Below are 14097 nucleotides of genomic sequence, written 5' to 3'. Positions count from 1 at the left end.
GTTCTTCACTCTTTCGGTTTTTATTTGAGGTATACTGCTTGATAAGAAAGGAGAGAAGACATAGAGGGGGAGACAATGAAGTAGCTATTTTTGTGTAAAACTAACCTTGGGAGAGATACAAGGAACTTACAACTAGAGATTTTTCTCATCCCTTTCATCTAACCATGTTTTAAGTGTACTGTCAGTTTCAAGAAAAGTGCTATAGCTGTACCCGCAGCTTTGTCCCGAGGGAGGGAATCTTGAGGTAGAAACATAGAGACAGGAGCTTTAAGGCAGTGACTTACAGATGGCTGTACTGGAAGGAAACTTTAAGATGGTTCTGGGTTTAGAACTGACTTAGGGCAGGTTTATGTTACTTCAAGAAGTTGTATGCCATCATAGTGATTGGGGGAGGGAGAAGAGGAGTGACTTTTGCTAGAATATCGTGCTCATGTGTGAACTTGGGGAGGAAAAAGAGTGGAAAATGCTTAAGAAACCTGCAAATTCCAGAGTAATTAAGTTCTCTTGCTTATAACTAACATTGACATTCCCAGGTTTGGAGCAAGTCGTGGAGGGCCTCTTCCTCCAAAGAAATTTGGTAATCCGGGGGAACGTTTACGTAAGAAAAAATGGGATTTAAATGAACTGCCCAAGTTTGAGAAGAATTTTTATGTGGAACATCCGGAAGTGGCCAGGCTTACTCCAGTAAGTTTTCAGATCCTGTCTGTTCCATTTTGCCTACAACAGAAAATGTCACAAGTGGAAAAACTTGTCCTAGGAAGTCTGGGACAGCGTGTAATAGAACTGTCTTTTCATTAAGCTTGTTTGGTATGTGTGTACTCTGCAGGATACTGGTTCTAGTTGCCTTCAGTATTTAACATTAGCAGAGGTGATGCTTCTGCTCTTAGCTGTTTTTATATGAGATATTTTACATTTGGTCATTTGTAATTCATCATCATAATGCTTGTCTGGCCTAGCTATTTGTCAGTGTAGGTAAGACTTGGAGGGTTTGAGAGTTGCAGTACTGGGGAGGCCCTGAAAGAAGCTAAAATAATGAACCGAGTGGCAGAAATATATGAGAAACATTTGAAAGAATATTTTATCATCATCATTCAGGCAGAAAGAGGCCATGGGAGATGTCTAGTTTAATTCTCTGCTCAGAGCAGGGCTAAATACAAAACTAGAGCAGATTGCTTAGCGCATTGTCTTTTTGAGTTTGAATATCCCAAGGGATGGGGAGAGTTAATATCATCTCTGGGTGGCTGTCCCAGGGCTTAATGTTTCTCGTGGTATCCCCCCCAATAATTATTTGCAACATCTTCTCTATAGTGACCCATTGGGTAGTTGAAAGTAGCAGTTAAATTCCCCTGTTAGTCCTCTCTTTCCCAAGCTAAACAAATTCAGCGCTTCCAGTCTTTCTTTGTACTGCCTGTACTCCAGCCTCTAGCTTCCCCCCCGTAATTGGACATGCCCTGTTAAAACAATGTCCTTCTTACACTGGGGGCTCAAAACTGGATGCAATACTTTGTATTTACTCAGTAGATACAGTAATCTCCCCTTCCTACCCCACTTGAGTCTAGAGTATTTTTTTCCTTCTTGAATGTCTTTATATTTAGAAATTAAGAGATTTCATTCTTAACATGAGGAAACAAAACAAAATGTTCTTAACAATTACATAGACTTACAAATCTTCATGTGAAATATTCATGAGATATTTATATGGCATAAAGGAATTGAAGGAGGCATTGGCTTTTTAAAGAGACAACAACTTGAACTACTGAACCACAGTTGGCGTTAGCTGCTGTAGCTGTCTTTGCCTTAGCCAACTAAAAGGATTTTCACGTTTTTCGCAGTTGTTGTTTTCTTTTTTTACCTTTTCATTCAAGCTCAAGAGATTCTCACAAATAGTAAATTTAAGTGCATGTTTGGTATTGATATGTATCTTTCTATTGATTTTTAATGAGCATTAGAATGAGGTTATGAATTGTGGAAGCATGTTGCAAAGTGCACTTGGACTTGCATGATAACCTAGGCAAAGACAAACATTTTTTCTAATCCTAAAATTATGCTTATGTAGATACACATTTCAGAAATATTTTAAGTTAATTAAGAAGTTCCATTATTAAAAAAAAAGTGAGGTCTTAGGGTATCATTATGACATTGCCAGCCTTTCATGGAGAGCAAAAGTGCTGGTTCCAAGAAGATTCCAGACAACGTTTCTGAGTTGCAAGTTGTCCAGCAAGAGCTCTGTATTTAACCACCTCTGGAATTTGTTAATTGAAGGAGGGGGATTGCCCTGCCTTCTGCTTGTTCGTAGTGTATTAGGGCCTATTTATTTTCTTTAGTTCTTAGCACTGTCACATAAAACATGTTTCTTATCTGATCCTCTGTTTCTAATCACTTTTGAAGCTGTTGGTCATTTCTGGCCTCTGGAAGAAGAGTATAATTCTTAAAAATACTATATCAATACGCTTTTCATTAAAAAGGGCTGGTTGGAAGAAGAGAGACATTAGTCCTTCTAGACTACATAGAGAGTTCATACCTTTGAATATTGGAGAAGCTATGTGATAGCTCAATCTCAAGATAAAATCTTTAAGAAAGCAGTCCTTTTTAGGCCTCCATTTCAATTCAGTTCTCTAACAAAGCTGTTATCCAGAGGTGTGAAGTGAGCTAATAGTTAGAAACATGCACTTTAAGTCCCTGCTGACATTCAGCGTTTGTCTTTGCTTTCTTTTTTCCACATAATTAGTATGAAGTTGAAGAATTGCGAAGAAAGAAAGAGATAACAATTCGAGGAATGGAGGGCTGCCCCAAGCCTGTGTTTGCCTTCCACCAGTGTAGCTTTCCGCGTAAGTATTTTGCCATTCTTTAAGATGAGGATTACTCAAAAACAGTAACTGTTTAGGCCTGTTCTCTTCTCTGAAAGGTCTTCGGAAGCCTCAGTTATCCTTTAAGAAATTTTTTCTTTTCTTAAATTCTTAAGAGTATGTGATGGATGCCTTGATGGACCAGAACTTCACAGAACCCACTCCAATTCAGTGCCAAGGCTTTCCACTAGCCCTCAGTGGTCGTGATATGGTGGGCATTGCGCAGACTGGCTCTGGGAAGACACTAGCAGTATGTATTCTTCCCTTTTATTTATTTATTTAGTTTTCCTAGTCGCTTTGCAGAAATTACCCTTGCCTACTTGTTAGTAGTTTTTGGGCTTGTCAGTAGTACAAGCATAAAGGGAGATGATTACATGTTTTTAAAGCTTGCTTTATTGCATCGTGGGTGAGACTTAAGTCTCAACTCAACTAGCCTGTCTTATTCACAGGCAAGTATTTTGTGTGTGTCTGTCTTTTTGGATGCTTAGTCACTTCTTTTTGGTCTATGCTTACATTGTGGTTTAAAAAACAGTATGTGCTCTTTAGCATATTTGTTTTATTAACTGTGCAAGTTAAAGAATGGTTGAGTCTTCAAGGTATACATTAATTTTATCTGCAGTGGTTAAGAAGGTATTTTATCCTTTATGAAAAGCATTGGTTAGAGCCAAGATTGCTCAATTCTGCAAACTTAAGATTTCAAATTTAAATGAGCCTTCCTTTCAGAGGTGCTGAGCAGCTATATTTTGTGCTGCTGTCAAAGCAGGTATGACTGGTCAGCAGCTCTGAAAATCTTCTGTTCTGTTGGATAAATGCAAGTATCTAGTTTTGCAGAATCCTGATTTTTAGATAGCCAAGGTTTCTTGCTGTCTCTCAAATCAGGTGTTGGCTTCCTGAAGGGATGTTAGGCTAAGTGGACTCTTGTCGTGATCCACTTGTCGTGGCAGGTGATCGTGGGCATTGAATACTGAAGTCCTGTGTCTTGACTTGAAGTTCTTCTGTTTTAGTACTTGCTGCCTGCAATTGTTCACATCAACCACCAGCCGTATTTGGAGAGAGGGGATGGCCCAATTGTAAGTGCTTGTCAATTCTCTTCCTTTTTGTGTGTATGGCATGGCATCGTTAATGAGATGTGTACTTTATTTAATTGGTATATCAGAATAGTAAGTAGAGAAATGTTTACTATCACAATGTGAACATCCCACTCAGTTGAAATTCTGTGCAATTACTGTCCTAGTCTAAAGACATTTAAATGTTTTAGCTAATAAAGAGCAGATGGTCCAACTTTGCTTATGGTATCTGCAGAGCCCTTAAGTTAGGGATGTGTGTGCAGTTTGGCTATCCTGAATCGATTCCTTTTGCAGTGCCTGGTTCTAGCACCTACTAGAGAGTTGGCCCAGCAAGTGCAGCAGGTGGCTGATGATTATGGCAAATGTTCAAGACTGAAGAGTACTTGCATATATGGAGGAGCACCCAAAGGTCCCCAAATCAGAGATCTAGAAAGAGGTAATTGTAAAATGGGTGTTTGCAGTTTCTGGAGGAGGTGGTATTGTAAAATGTCTGTAAAAATAAAATGATCTTCTTAAAACCTGTTTGGAGGGGGGTGTGCGTGGATGAGCGGCTATCTCTTTCTCCAGTTACAATGATAGTGCATGTAACAGTTCTCTTCTTTGTTGTATAGCGACTTACTTGGATATTAGATTTCTTTTCCATTTTCTCTTTAAACTTTCCACTTGCGAAGATCATCAGGACGCAGAAAGGGGGAAAGGAAACTTGCCAGAAAAACAGGTTATTTTGAGGAAATGCAGTAGCAGCAAGTTTAAGGAATGTTTGTTTTTTTTTTCTTAAGCCAGATTGCAAGTTTTCTGCCCAGACTTGTTCAAATAATCAAACTTAATTTACTACTTTAGACAGTGGATTTTGTTTTGTTTAATTTTTCTTAGGCATTCGGCTCTATTTCTGTTCATGTACCCCATAACATTCTGTAACTGTCTTTCAATACATAGCAAGGGGCTGGAGTTGGGAATGATGAGGAATCATGGTTCTAGAGCAACCACTGTAACACAGTAGTGCTCTGGTGACCTAACCTTCATATCAAGGGCTAGTTACATATAATTTCAAATGCAGGAATGTGCTGATGGCTTTCATCTTCACTAGATAAAAAAATTAGTAGAATTATGTGAAAAGATCTAAGAAGTATTATCAAGGTAAGCTTATATATACAGATCTACTCAAGAAATCAGAAAATTTGACTTACTGCAGTTTGCAGAGTCATTATTGAAAACTGCAGTAATGGGATAAAGGCACGCATGGTGGAAGGCTGTGGGATAGCTCTGTTCAGGAAAGTGGTAGTGCATTCCAATTCAAAAGTAGCATCTTCAATGGAAGAGTCAAAGGTCACATGAAGAGACCTTGGGAGGATCAGCTTGGTGGGTTTTTGCACGCCTTTCTGGAGTGCTATAAAATAGGTGTTCTGCTTATGAAGAAAACCCTTCGGTTAGAGGATGTGGGCAGGTGCAGTGCTTTCAGTCCTTTCAGGTGTTACTGTCTTTGGATGATTGCTTACTATTTCCTGCAGCAAATATTGTTGAATAGATAGTCCAGAAAACGCATCTTCAATGGAAGAGTCAAAGGTCACATGAAGAGACCTTGGGAGGATCAGCTTGGTGGGTTTTTGCACGCCTTTCTGGAGTGCTATAAAATAGGTGTTCTGCTTATGAAGAAAACCCTTCGGTTAGAGGATGTGGGCAGGTGCAGTGCTTTCAGTCCTTTCAGGTGTTACTGTCTTTGGATGATTGCTTACTATTTCCTGCAGCAAATATTGTTGAATAGATAGAGTCCAGAAAACTTTTTTCTTTTTTTTTTCTCAGTTGTGATCTTTGGGGTATTTAGTGAATTTCCTTCGGAGGAGTACATCATTGACAACAGATTGCAGTTTATTCAGTCTCCCTGGCAGACCAATGGCTCTATTATGAAGCTCATGCAAGAATTAGATTTCTAGAAACTAGAAGTATGCCCAGCTTTGTCAGCTCTGAGGAGTCCAGGTTGACACAGACAAAAAGATCTGGTTGCCACAAAATACTGCACTTACAGATGCAGAGTATCAAGGAAGCTGTTGGGGTTTTCATCTTTTTCACCCCCCTGCTTTGCTAAACTTACTTTCTGTGGACATTTCCATGACACTGAAGGACTCACCTGTAAGATTTGGGAATCGGTGGAAACCAGTCCCTCCTTTTAGGGAATGTATAAATTGCCATACCTGATATTAGTTTATGAATATTTGAATTTCATTTTTATGCTAACAAATACGGGCAGGATGGTTGTCTGTCACTATTGGTGCATAATTACTCGGTATTAAAGCCCATGCTTTGGCTTTATATATTAACAAAAAAAAAAAGTGGAAGTGGAGGTAATTTGACCCGTATAGCAAGAGGAGCACTTCATGTTTGATTAACATGGGGAGTTTAGCTGGAGTTCGCTCTTATTTTTCTAGAGAGCTCTCTAGACTGCATAATTCTGGATAAAGGTGGGTCAGGCTTGAGTAGAAGCTTATTTTACTTCTGATTTTTGGACAGATCTTCACTGGTGTTTTCTGACAGTAAGCTTCTAGCTTCTATACTGCATTTATTATTCCAGTGGCACTGTAACAGTAATTTCAGAATGGAAAAAAAAATTAAAAGAAACTAGGGCTTCTCTGAAATGACTCAATCTTGGGTACGAATGCGGGTGATGGGTTTTTTTTTTTTTTAAACAGTTTTGCTTTGGAAGGTGATTCATTCTGACTAAAAATAACAATTGACATTCAAATGAAGAGCCTTACTCTTTTTCCTCGTTCTCTTTTGAAGGTGTGGAGATCTGCATTGCTACACCAGGTCGCTTGATTGACTTCCTTGAGGCAGGAAAAACCAACCTTCGTCGGTGTACGTACCTGGTGCTGGATGAAGCAGACAGGATGTTGGACATGGGATTTGAACCCCAAATTCGTAAAATTGTTGACCAGATAAGGGTGTGTGAACTTTGTAAAAGGACAGCCTCCTTTGGTCTCCCATTCAAAGTCCAGCACCTTAAATAAATCCGTTTTCCCTTTTCCTTAGCCTGACAGACAGACTCTGATGTGGAGTGCCACCTGGCCAAAAGAAGTACGCCAGCTTGCTGAGGACTTCCTGCAGGACTACGTTCAGATCAATGTGGGAAACTTGGAGCTGAGTGCCAACCACAATATCCTGCAGATAGTGGATGTATGCATGGAAAGCGAGAAGGACCATAAGTAAGCTGATTTTTTTCCTACCATTTCACTTTTTTTGGTTGTACTTAAAAATCTACATTGCTTTGTAAGCCAAATATGAATTCCAAATAGTGAAGTTACTTGTGGTATTATTTAACCTTTGAGTGTTACAAAATAAGTAAGTCCTGTAATTAATCTATTGCGTACATTCTAACCATACCATTGTACAACAGCCCTAAATTCTGTGTAAGTGATACTGCCTTACTTACGTGGATGCGTGTTGTATATGTTCTCAATGTAAGCTGAGAGAGTGCTCCTATATTCTTGTATATGTGGATATACATCTTAGCGCTCATGTCTATTTTAGACTGATACAACTGATGGAAGAAATCATGGCAGAGAAGGAAAACAAGACTATCATCTTTGTGGAGACAAAGAGGCGATGTGATGATCTCACTCGAAGGATGCGCAGAGATGGGTGATTAGCTTCCCCCCTCCCTCCCCTTGTTTCTAGTGGGAAACAGAAATTGTAATCAAAAGCAGTAAGGTTTAAATGTTCATGATGCTATTGTTGGGAACAACTTGTCCATTCTTTTCTTGGCTGAATTCAGTCTTGGTTTCCTAGAAGGTTCCAGTCCATCAAAGCATTAGTGCAAGAGGGATTGTTTGTAAGCTGGGCAGCTTTTAGTGTATCGGAGTGCTGATACGCTGATTGGGACTGTATCAATACAGCAAATGTGATTTGGCTTAGATGGTTGTTTAGGTAGTGGGTTTGACATGCAAGAAACAAACAGGTATACATGCTAGGTAGATACAGGCCAGAGGAGGACAGGGAATAAAATATTTCTCAAGTCTTTTATTTTTTGTCTTTTTACTGAAATGCCAATAAAGCTTCCTGTTGCCTTTAATGTATGTACTTTCTGTCTATACTAATGTGCATCTCTATTTGGCAGTTGGCCAGCTATGTGTATCCATGGAGACAAGAGTCAGCCAGAAAGAGATTGGGTGCTTAATGGTGAGTCCATCACTGAGGGGAGAATAACTTGGGCTGCTGTACGTAATTTACTGAGATGTGCTTTTCTCCGGTCTTCTTTTTTTTTTTTTTGTCTCTATACCCAATAGATGCACTTCAGAAGAACTTCCTTTGCCTTTGTACTGTTAATTTCAGTACTTGTATTTGCCCTCTTTTTTTTTCCTTCTCTTTTTTTTTTTTTTTTTTTTTTTGACAAAAACACAATGGGAAAATTGCTTAACCCAGAGAGCTGGATTTTGAAAAATAGTTGACATGTTATATCCTGACTTGCTGGGGTTTCTGAAATTGACCCATCTTACCTAGATTCTGGAAAATGAGCATGTAGTGTAAATCAAGTTCAGGTAACTTTATTTTTGAAAAATCTTACTTCATAGCATGCTTTGTTTTACAGAGTTTCGTTCTGGAAAGGCTCCTATCCTCATTGCTACCGACGTTGCATCTCGTGGGCTAGGTTTGTACACATAGACCACTCTTGCCTACTGCTGCATATTTTTCTTCTTTGGACTGAAATATGTTTTCTTTTTAAAAAAAAAAAAATTCAAAGCGTGATTTTCCCCCACATGTGAAATACGTTTTTTAACATTAATCTTTTTTTTTTCTTTCATATTCAAAGTCTCTTCCTGCTCCTAATGAACAGGCTTTGGTCTGCAGCAAGGCCTAGGCATGACCAATCGATCGCCAAGAGGGAGAAGAGACGTCCAATTATGCAACCCAACCCTTCCACCACACTCACTTCTTCCCCAAATCCAGCTTTTGTTGCTGGGTGATAGGGATGGATTGCTCTCAGTTCAGAGCGTGTCAGATAAAGTTCAAGTAGGAAGTTGTGGGAGAGCATTTCAACAGCAAATAGCTAATATTCTCCCTGTATGACACACCACAGATTTGAACATACCAACCCCAGTGTACATGCATGTTTACCCCACAGATGTATTCACATCTGAGAAAGCACTGCTCCAGATCTTTGGTCTTGACATGTAACCTTCCCTCCTCTGTGTTCCTTCTAGGCAGGACCACTGAGATTACATATGGCCTTTAACATCGTGTTACCCAAATGTGTAATTGAATCAAAATTGCACAGCTCTATTCTGGTAGTATGAAAATGATCTGTCTGGATGCATCAGTTGTGCCCCCTTTTTTAATAAGCATATTTGTATTGTGAAACACTGTGTGTGCTAAGCACAGTCCTTACACATCTGCCCACTCTAGAAGAGGAGGATGACTTCTGAAGTGCTCTGAGTTTAATAATGGACGTTGAATATTGCCCCCTCCCTGAGTTTGGTGGAAGATAAAACTACTTGGGGGTCGATGTCTCATTGTAGTAAACTTCAGACAAAATTATTGCAAGTCATTGCAAATAAGCTCCGAAAAATCTCTGGCTGTTAAAAATCTCAGTTATCTGAGCTCTCTTTTTTTTTCATATGCTGAAAGGGTGGCTGTGCTGTGCATCATATGGTCACTTTAATACAGGCAGACCATTACTAGACTTGGCAGCCTTTGTTCACACAACCTTCACCCCTCCTTCCCCTCCCCCCTCAAAAAATGTCCAACACTTCCTCAGAGAGGTGATTATATGGACTTCAGTCTCTGCCCTCTAGGGTCATGTCTGGACCTGTGCAGTTAGAACTTGGGCCTGTTGGGAGAAGGGACTGAGGCCTGAAACCAGTTTGTATGAAAGAGAGCTGCTTTCCCTAGCAGCATTTTTTAAACAGGCTTGCTATGTGCTGGTAGCTTCTTTGTGCATCTTGCCTAGACATTTAAAACGGCCTCACCCCCCTCAAAAAAAAACCACTCCCTGCAAAACTACTCAATTGGATAACACTTCAGAAAACAGTCTCCCCACTTCCCATCCTCCACTTCACCTGAGCTAAGGGGGAAAGGTACCAGAGTCTGTTTCTTGTTACTGAACAACATCTCTGCTTATTTTGGGGCCCTGAGTTTGCTGCTTCTTAAAATTAGTCACTTAACTGGCAAACTTCTGGACGACTTCCTCCAAGATCCTGGAAAGTGAAGGCTTCTACCTAAATAACATAAAACAGGGGCGCGCGCCTTTTGGCTGAGTCACCAGGGCTTTCCCTCTTCCTAATGGAACATTGGTTTCAAAAAAGCTTCTTCCAGGTAAGTTCTGAGTCCCGTAATGACTTCTTTGTGATAATTCCCTGGAGTGAGGTCCTCTCTCTGCACTGATTTTTTTTTTTTTCTTTATTTTTTTTGTTCAGTCTATTAAACTAAAAACATTGAATTTGTTTTGTTTTGTTTTCTTTAACAGAAGCTTTGATATCAGCTGCAGATCATTCTCAGTGCAGGGGTGGGGGCACATCTACATTGACGGTCTAAACAGCTCTCTAGACTAGCATGTTTGCTAGTTTCTCTCTCTCCTGATTAATAATCAGAGACTGTCTGTGCCATAGGGTATTCTGATGGTCTGACAAAGGGAATGTTCCCAGGTAGCTGTCAAAAATGATTTACAGTTTCAATTCTTGATCCTGCTACATTATCTTCTAAAAGCGCAGGAAGATTGCGAGTGTGCGAAAACACTTTGGAGCATGCTAGACTGGAGAAGCCGAGTCTTGTACTTGCTCTGGTCTTTCTTCAGCGAGCTGTGTGCTCTACCAGGACCGCTTTCTAGTCTGGAAAACACCCTTGCATTTTCCTCTTCCTGCCTTCCCATTCTTCCCGCTCCTCCCCAGTCAAGTCAGTTCCGTCTACATTGGTAGCTGCAATTCCCTGTGCTTTCTGCCGGGAAAGCACGTCCTTGTAACCTCTGTGGTAATTCAAGTCGCTTTGCTACTGATGGATGTGCAAAACGGGACTGTCTGAGGATCATGTAGCCTGCAGCTTGTCAGACTAGTTACACCCTGGCTGTGAAGATGCAATCTGTCATACGTACTCCTCTCTTTACTTCACTTTCCCCTTTTTAAAAAAACTGTTGCATCAAGGACCCTAGCTGGAGACTCGCGCAGCCCCCTGTGAAACCTGCCTTCTCACTCCCTTTTTTTGGTGTGATTCAGGACTTTGGAGTCAGCAAAGACTGAGGAGCCCCCCCTTTGCTGTAATAAGAAACAGACATAAAGTCCCCCTCTTGTCACTACAACCCTCTTGTTTTTATTTTTCCTACAACCCCTTTGAAATTGATGCAGTCTGGGCAATAGATGCAGTCTGACCCTTTGGATGTAATTTTTGTATCTTCATTTTTTTGACAATTGCCCCTAAGAACCCCGAATAGGGGATAAAAAGCGTTGGAGGACCTGAAACTTTTACCTGAACCCAGGTTCTCCGGCGCTTCACAACCAAATGGGGCTACAGAGAAGCATCTAAGCCAGTTCACAGAGCGAGCGTGTGTGGGGACTTCTCGCTGCCATGGACCCTTGATGCATGCTCCCCGCGCTCCAGTGGTCCCGTGTCAGAGGGCGGAGTTTTCGAAAGGAGGCCGCCAAAAATAAAAGGCAAAGAGACGGGATCGGCTGCAGCGGTTTCCCACAGGAGGAGGGAGTGTGCATCGGTCTGGTAACAAACAGAGAATGTTTCTCTCTTTAAAACAAACAAACAAAAAAAAAACAAAAAAAGAAAGGAAATCACAAAAATCTGTGTTTTATCTTGGATATTTTCAGAATATTCTTCTTAAAATGCAGATTTTTAATTTTTTTTTTTATGAGCTGTTAGGGCACTTACTGTAATACCATGCTTTTTGAAGTATTGTATACTATAGCAAATAGGTGCTTTTGGTACTTGAGGTGCTTTCACTGAAGTGTTACACTAACATTTACTTAGTTTCTGTCCCATAAGTTTACAAAGTCTGACTTTCCAAAAGGTGTGCAGTTCTGATCTTCTAAATTTTAATATTATTTTGTATACAAAGCAATTTTGGTCATTTCATTTCCTGCTTCCAGCTGACACTGGAAGTAGGGAATTGCTAATGGAATTCAGGATTGTCCAAATTACAAAAGCTTGCCAGAACTGGACGGAACAGCGCAGTGAAATGTTAGTGCAATGCATTCTGGTGATAACTACAAAGCTGAGTTAAGATATTCTAAGTCTGGATAATTTTTAATGAGTTGGCTGAATAATACTAATGTAATTGGAGTGTCTTAAGCTTTAGGCTAGGGAAAGTAGTTCACTGTATTTTATTAGGACTGTAAAAGTAAATATTTTTAAGATTGCCTTTTATTTCATGTTACCAAGTGGAAGGTAAGTGATCTCATTACCGTTATTATTTGTTAGACTTCTCCCAACAGAGTAAAAGCTTTACCATGGCAGTTCTGCCCTTCCTCCACCCCAGTTTGCTCTGTCTGATGGTGGCATTTTCACTTTCCAGATTGTGGTTTTTGTGTTTAAAAAAAAAAAAGTATGAAATTCAGTTAGCTCATTCACAAACATCAGTGTCTTTGACACATGAAGACAGAGAAATGCATTCCGGGGAGGATGAATTTGAGTGCAGGGCAAAACTGCTTTAAAATTACCACTGTTTTTTCAGGACACTGATCTTTGTTCCTGATGATCTTAAATTTGAGTCTTCTACTCTTTTGGGATGAGTCTGTCTTGTATTTATTCCATGCAATTACTAACTTTGTATTTTTTTTTCTTATTACTGTCACCTGCATTCGTGCTCCCCACCTTTCGTTGGCACGTCCTTTCTTCTTCTCCCCTTTCCTCAACCCCACCCCTTCACTGTGCTTCGCACCTGGGCACTTCACAAGACGTGGAAGATGTTAAATTTGTGATAAACTACGACTATCCGAACAGCTCTGAAGATTATGTGCACCGTATTGGCCGTACCGCACGTAGTACCAACAAAGGTACTGCCTACACCTTCTTCACACCAGGAAACCTGAAACAAGCCAGGGAGCTTATCAAAGTGTTGGAAGAAGCCAATCAAGCCATCAATCCAAAACTGATGCAGCTTGTGGACCACAGAGGAGGAGGAGGTGGTGGTGGAGGTAAAGGCACATGGGAAAAGGGCTACACAGGGAATAGGTTCCCCATTTTGAGGGAGGGAAGATTAAAGGAGGGTAGGGAAGTAGTAAGTGCAAGTCTAAGATAACAGATTAGTAATAAAGCTGTTTTGTACCTGAGGTCTCAACACATTATGTAGATGTAGTACTTCTGTCCAACGGAGAGGTAGTCCACTGTTTTACCTTAGTGATAGAATTTTTTTTCCCCCCGATAAGGTCCACACAGAGTTAATTTTGCTTGACTTGATTCCTTGCAGCTCCTACCTAAGCACAGGCAACAGGATGTGTGTGCATGCATGTGCAAAATTGAAATCAGTAAAGGGATATGCTGACTTTGCCTTCAGAGACTGAGACTATTTGTCCTCCCGTTCCCTGAAGGAATAGTAAGTTTCCCTATATTTCTAAGTTAGTCCTGAATTTCTTCTGTTTTTGTCTCCAAGCACATGCATTAAGAACCCTTTTTGAACTTCACATTTACACCTTGAACAAAACGAAGAGGCGTATGCACAGCGGTGCAGGGAAGTTATAGTCAGTCAAAAGAACTTGCTCCTTGTGGGCAAAATTGTGGATATAGAAGGGGGAGAAAGGGTGGCATAATTGTACCAGAGTTCATTGTTTAAGACTTGTTCACGGTACTAAATCTTAATATATCCATCGCCAGGAGGTCGTTCTCGTTACCGAACGAGCAGTTCAGTAAACAACCCTAACCTGATGTACCAGGAAGAGTGTGACAGGAGGCTCCGGGGAGTGAAAGAGGGCCGGAGAGACTCAGGTGGCTTCAGAGACCGTGAGCGTGGTGACAGTTATGCCAACGGAGCCAACAAGACCTATGGCAGTGCCTACGGGAGCCCAAATTCTGCTTTTGGGGCAGCACAGAGCCAGTATGGTTACACTCAAGGGAGCTATGGAGCAGCTGCCTATGGCACGAGTGGCTATGGCACTGCAGAGTACAGTGCTAGTGGCTATGGTGCCAGCACCACAGCTGCCACCGCTGGGAGAACCTCACAGAGCACTACCCAACAGCAGTATGCAGGGATGGTGGGGCGC

General features: G+C 40.8%; 1 protein-coding gene across 1 annotated transcript; it reads left to right on the top strand.

Annotated features, from left to right (window-relative positions):
- Positions 1–463: 463 nt before the first annotated feature.
- On the top strand, positions 464–14097 carry DDX17 (DEAD-box helicase 17; the record flags this gene model as incomplete). The annotated part of the gene is given in 13 exon segments (XM_019474830.1): positions 464–502; positions 505–684; positions 2729–2828; positions 2963–3096; positions 3851–3916; positions 4208–4349; positions 6689–6849; positions 6938–7110; positions 7436–7546; positions 8022–8083; positions 8493–8552; positions 12796–13035; positions 13712–14097. Coding segments are annotated over 13 exon segments (1854 nt in total), but the record flags the coding sequence as incomplete, so codon positions are not given.

The sequence above is a fragment of the Aptenodytes forsteri genome, unplaced genomic scaffold (genome assembly GCF_000699145.1).
Source record: "Aptenodytes forsteri isolate BGI_AS27 unplaced genomic scaffold, ASM69914v1 Scaffold284, whole genome shotgun sequence".
NCBI classification, from domain to species: Eukaryota; Metazoa; Chordata; class Aves; order Sphenisciformes; family Spheniscidae; genus Aptenodytes; species Aptenodytes forsteri.
This window is presented reverse-complemented; position numbering and strand designations above follow the sequence as displayed.